General features: G+C 30.3%; 1 protein-coding gene across 2 annotated transcripts in view; it reads left to right on the top strand.

Annotated features, from left to right (window-relative positions):
- Nucleotides 1-8,737, top strand: part of LOC115239537 (MAP kinase-activated protein kinase 2) — a 24,813-nt gene extending 16,076 nt beyond the window's left edge. For both annotated transcript variants that reach the window (XM_029814109.1, XM_029814110.1), the window contains 7 exons: nucleotides 4,598-4,737; nucleotides 4,827-4,891; nucleotides 4,966-5,073; nucleotides 5,335-5,433; nucleotides 5,520-5,595; nucleotides 5,798-6,008; nucleotides 6,103-8,737. In XM_029814109.1, coding sequence (XP_029669969.1) covers nucleotides 4,598-4,737; nucleotides 4,827-4,891; nucleotides 4,966-5,073; nucleotides 5,335-5,433; nucleotides 5,520-5,595; nucleotides 5,798-6,008; nucleotides 6,103-6,351 — 948 coding nt within the window. In that variant the 3' untranslated portion in view covers nucleotides 6,352-8,737. The remainder of the gene's footprint in view (nucleotides 1-4,597; nucleotides 4,738-4,826; nucleotides 4,892-4,965; nucleotides 5,074-5,334; nucleotides 5,434-5,519; nucleotides 5,596-5,797; nucleotides 6,009-6,102) is intronic.
- The last annotated feature ends 474 nt before the right edge of the window (nucleotides 8,738-9,211 follow it).

The following is a 9,211-nucleotide window of genomic DNA, read 5'->3' as shown; positions in this document are numbered from 1 at the left end:
CAGTGGATATCATACTGGTAAATTAAACTATTTTTTATTTGGTACACAAGTTGTGATCTAAAATACAAAAATATATCGAAATTAAAATGTTGTAAAATAATTGACAATTAAAAAGATAATTATTGGAAAAATTTGTTTAGAAATAACGGTCTAGAAAATATTTTTTTTTTAAATCTAATTTTTATATGAATTCTATTTTTATATGAATTTTTGTACACTCAAAAAAATGTCTTGCTGATATAGGTAGATTTCTAGGTGTCACAACAAAAATTTATCGCTATTTTTTGTATCTGTTAGAATATTGTCTGTTACATATAGAATTTATAGCAGCAATATTCTAATAATATCTTCTAGAAAATTTAGGTCCCATTGCCAAATGTTAATCACTGCATTGGATAAATATGAGTTTCGATACTACAGCTAGAACGATCTTTGTGAGAAATATAACTGCCAATTATAACTGCAGCATCGAAAAATTGAGAGAAATTGTTTAAAAGAGCTAGATAGATTGGGCGCATTATACAAATATGTTATATGTGAGGATTATATATTCATTTGTTTCTTGTCGCTAATTTTTTCTGTGTACCACAGTCAAACTTTATAACAAGTATGATTGGCCTTACATGGATAGGCGCCACAGAAAAACATTCTTTCTAAATTTCACAAACAGTTTAGATATAAATTCTGTCTCTGTCACTTAGATTGATTAAATGCGAAACATATGCGATATCACAGTATTTGCTAATCATTTATGTACCTCAGTTAATTTTGCGCGCCCAGAAAATTTTTGCTGTAGTTGCAAAACCACTTTTTTGAGTGTAACATTGTGATATAATGCTACTGTTTAACTTTGTAAAGAATGGCGGTTTTTCTTACACACGGTTTCTAAATTATGATCTTAATTAAAATACTTTCAAGAAATCATAAAAAATAAAAATTTGAATTTTCAATATTTTGTGAAAAATATTTCTCTCTCTCTCAAATACTACTTATCGACAATAATAGTTCGACTTTTATTTTACTTTTATTTTTCAACAAGAACTAAAGAAGCAGGCAGAATATATTATTTAAACGTCACTTAACTAATGTTTCTAGGAAAGGCTCTTAAAACAATTCAGGCAGCAGAATTACGTTTTAACACGTCGCGGTGACATGTATCTCTCGACGACGATGTCATATTATGTTAATACCAATGGCCTCCGCGGTTTCAACGCTCTATTGTTAAAAATTCAATATATTTTGTCGACGTCATGTCGCACTGTGTCGTTGCAAGCCAGTTTCTCGCCGCCGCGAATTTGCTCTCGTTGATTGATTACTGGCTGTCAGTTGGCCAACATTTTCTGCTTCTCACCAGTTAGTAGTCATATGCGTTGTTTTATACTTATCTGCCTGTGTCTTGTTAGATGCATATCGTCCTATATATATAACAGGAATCTTCAGCTCTAGAAAAGCATTTATTTCTTATATATAATTATTATTTTATATTGTACTAATATCGTATGCACGATAAGGAAGTATAGTTGTAACGATGACGAAATCGCGAACGATTGAGTTTTCCATGGCCAATTCCGCTTGACTGACGCGTATAACCCTGCAGTAAACGTAATAGTTCAATAGAACATAAGGAAGGAGCGATCGATCGTGCGTTTCCACGAGCGTGACGTGGTCGCACTGCATCGAATTACGTTGTTGGCTTTTATAGCCGAGCGTGTAAAATCACCAGCGCGCGCATAAAACGACGTGCATAATAATCTGATCTGTCGCCAGGAAAATTATCGGACTGACAATTCCGCGCGTCCATCTGTCTACTTGCGGCGAGGTGATTTACACGAGTCGAGAGGTGCTAATCTCATTAGCATAGCTCTTTGCACGAAGTCCGATATATATTAGTCTTTGACACGTGATCGTTTTGGTATTTTTACTGACACGCCTATGTCAGATGGATGAGATTATGACGGAAAAGCTCATTTTGCTAGCAAGATTGCAATTCATTGAGTCGCAGAAAATGATTTTCCATTAAAATTTATTTGTTTAAAGTTTAAAGTAACGGATGATTAGGAGACGTAAAATCTTTCATTTCATGAGTCTCGTTAAATTTGTATCTGTTTGTTTTTCTACTTGCATGGATTTTTCTATTGTTCATGATTTTAATCTCTCTTAATCCAACGTTATATTTATAGCACAAGTGTTTATATATTGTTTACTCATATGAATTTCAGTAACGCCAACACAAAGTGGAAATATAACGATGTTCCAGAAATATATATTACCCCAGAGTATGCACATTATAAGAGATATATTAATATTCAGTATAAGTATATTATTTAGATTTGTCTATTAATTATAAGCAAACTCTATTGTGTTTAAATCAATTTTATATTCAGTTCTAACATCAAAATTAAATCTGATATTAATATTGATTTTTATCTTAACATTTTTATCTTTCATTGCATATAAAATTCATATCCGTTATGTGATGTTGTATATAGATTTTTTCTTTTCGTGCAAACAAGATTTTCCTTTCGTAAGAGCTCCTATTATTACCAGTGTCGACAGTCTCTGATCCGGATTAGGCACAAATCTTAAGAACCGGTTCTCTAACTCTCTTTTCACTATTTCATATATCCGGCTTTCCTCTCCGTATATACTTTTAGATCATTCAACGTACCAGGTTACAAAAGCGTGCGAGTCATCCTCTTCCGTCTTATTGCTAATTTCGTTTTAATGTCTCTCTTGCATCGCAATAAAAATGTTCCAACTTAAAATAAGAAATATCAAACTCTTTTAAAAATTAAGCGCCGATACAATGAGTTTCATCTCATTTTGATTTCATCAACAATTTAATTTGAAGAATATAAGAAACATAGTTTTTTTTTATTTTTTTATTTTTTTTTTATTTTATTTTTTTATTTTATTTTATTTTTTTTTTTTAAGAGCTGGTTTTAGATACTATGATACGGCACTAATCTGATTTCAATCTCCCACGACGCAATAAATAGCTCAACTTTAAACAGGAAATCCCGTATTCTTTTGTGAAAGAACCGCGTGAATTTGTTTTTTAGTATGATAGTACAACGCGTTTATATAAAAGTGTTGTTCGTTACTCATTTCCATAACGTCGTATAAATTAAACGGTATATTAACCACGCGATTTATGAAATTGCGATGAGACATTAATGAATCATTGCTGTCGCTCAAAAATGACATACCGTTCATCGCCGGTATAAATATACATATAAGCGACACGGCTATTTTAGGTTCCCATCGCGTCACAATAGATATCTGCGGTAATTCATATAACTGTCCGAGAAGATCGTACAAAAGGGCACACAATTACGTGCCCATTTAAAGGCAAGCCACGCATGTGCGTGTAATTACGTGCTCGATTGCTGATAAATTTTGAATGGCAAGCTATCCGGTATAATTGACCAATCAGTATTGTACCGTCAATAACTTACATGTCATTCACCTTTATATGTCGCAGAAAATCAAATGTTTCTCGTTATATATGGTGTGTACTTAAATATAAAGTCCTATCCAACTGGAAAATCTTATTTAACGGTTATTTTCAATTTTAATGACAAAATTTTTTTTTTTTTTTTTTTTTTTTTTTTTTTTAATTGATACATTGAAATATTACAAGGGGATTGTAAACAATCAAAAAATGATGAACTTCTTTTTGCAAATTAAACTTTTAAGAAGTGTATAATTAAATTTTACTTAATTTAAAATTAATAAATAACAAAGAAAATGTATAAAATAATAAATAAAATTTATAAAACAAACACGACTAAATAGCGAGATAAATTTAATTAGTCAAATTTACATTTACAAATTTACAATTATTATTCCAGAATTTTAATTAGAAAAGACAACAAGAGATATTTAATGTCGAGTATCGAGAAGTCATGCTTTTAAAGGCGATAAGTTCGTCATCATCGCCACCTGTGTGGAACTTGTTTTTTCGCTGCATGCATATATGTATCTCGGCCTTTTTTTTTATACCATTAATCATATGTTTATCGGAAATATACGATAATTGGATGTTTATCAACCATCGTATTAGTTACCCAACTGCTACAGATTATTACGATTAGTTAGGAGAACGATGTGAAAAAATATAAAAAAGACTATCTAAGAGATTATCCCCTACAATGACATTGTTTTGCATGATAAACATAATCGCGAGCTATGAGTCAAATCGTTACCTGCTAAAGCTAAGATGATGTGGACGAAACTGAAACGCGATGTGAAATACTGATACGAATAGCTGAGTTATGATTTCGAATCTAGCAAGTCATTTATCGGGATCTTCAATGAAGAGCTTATTGTATTCAAAATATCATTATACGTATATACAATAACGCTTAATTTTAATGTATTAAAAATGTTAAATATATTAAAATTAGTCGTTTTTTCACACATATAGCGGTATAATAAAAATTTATAACAAATATCTTTCAAAAAGGTTTACATTCCATTTAATTATTAAATAAAATCATTTTTTAACTTGGTCTTTATTTTTACGATTTAATGATAGATTTCTGTTAAAGTAAGCATGTTGTTTTAAATTGCACATTGTTTGCATTATTTCCAGGTCTTGCATGACTGCGCAAAGGCACGGAGGGAAGTCGAGCTTCACTGGAGGGCATCTAACTGTAGGCATATAGTTCAAGTGAAAGATGTATATGAAAATTCCTACAGTGGAAATAAATGTCTGCTGGTAGTTATGGAATGGTACGTAAATAATACTCCTCTCTTTTAATGTCTGACTGCGATTGTTTATCACTATAATTATTCAATTTATGTTTAATTCTTTTTTTTAGTATGGAAGGCGGAGAGTTATTCCAAAGGATACAAGATAGACAAGACGGTGCCTTTACTGAAAGAGGTATAGCTTTGCGTTTCTCTCGAATTTGCCAAATTTGCTATTTTTAAAAACTATGTAAATTGTGTTTTTTACAGAAGCTGCGCAAGTGATGTACGAGATTTGTGTCGCGGTAAAACACTTACACGACATGAACATCACTCATAGGGATCTAAAACCTGAGAATCTTTTATATTCTAACCCAGGTAAATTATATATCTTTTAAAATATTACTTAGATTATATTTGTTTTTCCAAAGTGTAATAACTTTGAAGACATTAGTAGCTCATATTTTATAAGCTTAAGAGAGTTAACCACACGTTATCTATAGACCTTGAAAAGTTATGACTGCAATGATTGCTTTTACGATAATTTTATCTATATATACTTTCCAAAAGACTAACAGACACATGTCGCACATAAATGAATTATGTATTGTTATTGTTATGTTATATATTGATTTCTAGATAACACTGGAATTCTGAAACTCACCGACTTTGGATTTGCCAAAGAAACACATTTAAAGGACACGTTACAAACACCATGTTATACACCTTACTATGTCGGTAAGTTTATACGTTTTATTATGCCAATACACATTCATGTATTTAAAACTAAAGTCAATAATTCGTTTTTATTATTTTATTTTTAGCTCCGGAAGTTTTAGGACCAGAAAAATATGACAAAAGCTGTGATATTTGGTCACTGGGGGTAATCATGTACATATTGTGAGTACATACATTTTTATATACGTTTTTATGTGTTTTATATTTGATATACATTTAATTATTTTGATTATTTTGATTTATTACTTTTTTTTTAAATTATACAGCATTCTCAATGCTTAATGGTTCTTATTGCCTCGGTCATGCGTTATAATTGAAAACATACATTACGATGATGCATTTGTAACATTATCACTATTTTTAGACTGTGCGGCTTCCCGCCATTCTATAGTAATCACGGATTGGCGATTTCTCCCGGGATGAAAAAAAGGATCCGATTAGGACAGTACGATTTTCCATGTCCAGAATGGGCGAATGTAAGCCAGGAAGCGAAGAATCTTATTAAGGGCATGCTGTGTATCGATCCTGCGGAAAGATTGCAGATCGACGATGTGATGCGTAACAACTGGATCGCCGTAAGAACACATACACATTTTACAATATATACACAACTTTATATATAAATTCTCTTTATATTTTTTTAAAAATATATATTCTTTCTCTGTTCAGAAATACACGGAAGTGCCTGCTACTCCCTTACACACCGGACGCGTTTTACGCGAGGGGGAGGAAATGTGGCCCGAAGTGCAGGAGGAGATGACGCGATCGTTGGCGACAATGCGCGTCGATTACGATACGGCATGTTTGAAGCAACTTGATCATACGAACAATCCTCTGCTGAATAAACGACGACGCGCGAAACAGTCCGCGAACAGTGCGACGGTTCCGCCGGCTGCCAGTCCTACAGCCGCATCCTAGGAACAGGACAGTGCCAGAACCAGACGGAACTGGACTTTTTTTCTACGAAGATGCATCAGATACAGCATGGTCGTAATGAGGATCGTTCTCTGACTGTTGCATTTTAAGAAGCGAAAATAATTCCGGAATAGAATAGTAATATCGAAAGGCACTTAAATCATGTATTGCACGCACGCACTCCATTACGCTTATTAGCGTTTGATCTATCGAGAGCGAGAAACGGTATCTTATTAGACCAAAAACAATAAGACGCGCAACAAAGACAATATTGCCCCAACGAATGTAAGTAAATGCGATGCCTTTTTAATTACTGAACGATATCACAGTCATTCTTGACTGGAAAAGATCCATTTAAAAATATTCTGTGAGAGAAATATGCTATATTAATCAACTATAGGTTTGAGCAACTATATACATATATATGTGGACAAAAGGTAAACATTAGTTATCGAGTATTAATATCATCATGTTTGTCATTAGTTCCATTTTCGTCAGAAATTAATAATTACCATTATTTGAATATATAATGACCTTTAGAGGCATTAAAAGAAAATTGGCCGAATCACTGGATAGTATTGTTGAATGTGTCTTCTCATTCAAATTCCAAAACTTGATAGATCATAATCAAAAAAGTATCTAATAATGAAACTTAAAAAATATTCTTTTTTTCTTCAATAAAACCTGTCTTATTCCTCCATTACATATCCATTTAAAAGAAGGAAATAAAGAATTAAAGAATTATAGCTTGTTACTTTGAAAGAATCAAGAAATATATTTTTCCAAGAGTTTGTTATATATACCTTCAACAACTGAGCTACTTACTCAAAAGTCAATAAATAGTAATTGGGGAGGGGGCTCTTTCCATCTTATTTTATATGTTCTGTAAACATACATATATATTCTAAAATAGGTGCCGACTATTTAAAAAAGAGTTTGTTTTAATCGGAAATATATAAAATCTCTATGCAAAAATATAAATATAAAAATAATATGAAAATTATTTTATTTGTATACTATTAAGACTAGCTATAGAGAGAGATAGTTGTATTCACATACTTATCAATCATTCTAAAAAATTTACTTGCTGCTAATGTATAATGAAATGCGCAATGTCTGTATTCTTCATTGAATTTTTAAAACATAATTAGGATATTTTTTACGTAATATTGTACTATCTTCTGCCCGTCCATAGCCTATTTTATATAAATATGTGCATAAATTTTCATAATTATTACTCACATTAATTCACAAGAACTATTATACTGATACAATTAATTCAGGCCATAGTGAAATTTAATTATTTGTATTCCAATATTTATCATATCTTTAACATGTATGATATATATATGTTTAATTATGTTAGCATATATTTGGACTCTACTTAGAATTTTAATCACAACAATTATGCTTGAGAGAGAGGCTGAGTATATTTTAATGATTTAAATCTGCTTTTTATTTAAATCACGAATATTATATTTTAGAACAATCGAATGCTACAAACAAAGTAGATTTAGCATAGTATTTTAGTACTTCATCATTAAAAATAGTAAATGTGGAAGTTGTATATATTTTTACTTAATATTATTCGAAGCTATTGCGTCTCTACGATTGTGTAGAAGAATTAGAGATTCAGAAGATTTAAAAAATGGAATCTATAAATTTAGTCAACGAATTTTCAATATCTTAAACATATAGCGTGATATTCTATCAATTATAATACAATTAATGACTGGTAAATTAAACGAGAAAATGGAAGAGTTTCACGTGCCTATAATTTTAATTAAAATCAAATTGTCGTATTGTTATGGATACATTCTAGAATATTTGCGCATGCGATAATTGTCAATAAAATATATAATATTGCGCAAAGAGAGTAGTAACTTATAATATTTTTAAAGGGAGTCATTTTTTGGGTATATACCTAACATGATATAGATGTATGTGTATGTGAGAGAGATATATTTATAGAAAACTTATAGGAAGAATTATTGGAAAATTCCAAATTAAAATATATTATATGGATAATATAAGTTTTTAATTGTATAGAGTATACACAGTTCCTCGTGTTCTATATTGATTAAATAAATTATATTCGTAATAATGAAATAGCGTGCACACAATCCACATACATGCTAGTTCAATTTGGACAGTTAATAAGTTCCGTAGCAAGATATTTTTATAATAAGTCGGATTCGACTTGCATTTACAAAAAAAAAAGGACAATAATTAAACATTCTTTCAGACCATCATTACTTAGTTACTTGTCCAATTGCAATTTTCTATATCATAATGATAAAATCATGTATTTTTAACGTGTGACGACGCTGCAGATTTCCATAGGCTATAACGTTTATATGTATAATCACAAATAATGTTATAATTAAAATTACAAAAAATGTTTTATATCTATATTTTAATATTATTTTTTTAATTATTATTGCGAAATTTATTCGTTCAACATGATTATTATTATACTTTTTATTTTCGAATTACTAAAGAACAAAGACAATGTTTTATGAGAATTATTTGTGTATTCTATTCGTTTTGATTACATCTGATGCAATATTTAATAATTATAAAATGTAACATGATTTATGAATTGCTGAATTAGATATTTACTTCGTAAATATATTTGGTACGTTCAAATGAAACATGGATTGAGACTTTTATAAAACAACGACCTGTAACCCACGTTTTAGTTGAACGTATCATATTAATTACCATTTTAAGAGTTCAATTATCAAATGCAATGTTAATTATTACAATAATTATTACTTATTTAATATTCATTATTAAATGTGTCTTATATAATAAACATATACTTTGAAATAAATCATTCAAATAAATCTAAATAATGCGT

The sequence above is a fragment of the Formica exsecta genome, unplaced genomic scaffold (genome assembly GCF_003651465.1).
Source record: "Formica exsecta isolate Colony F162 unplaced genomic scaffold, ASM365146v1 scaffold385, whole genome shotgun sequence".
Lineage (NCBI taxonomy): Eukaryota > Metazoa > Arthropoda > Insecta > Hymenoptera > Formicidae > Formica > Formica exsecta.
This window is presented reverse-complemented; position numbering and strand designations above follow the sequence as displayed.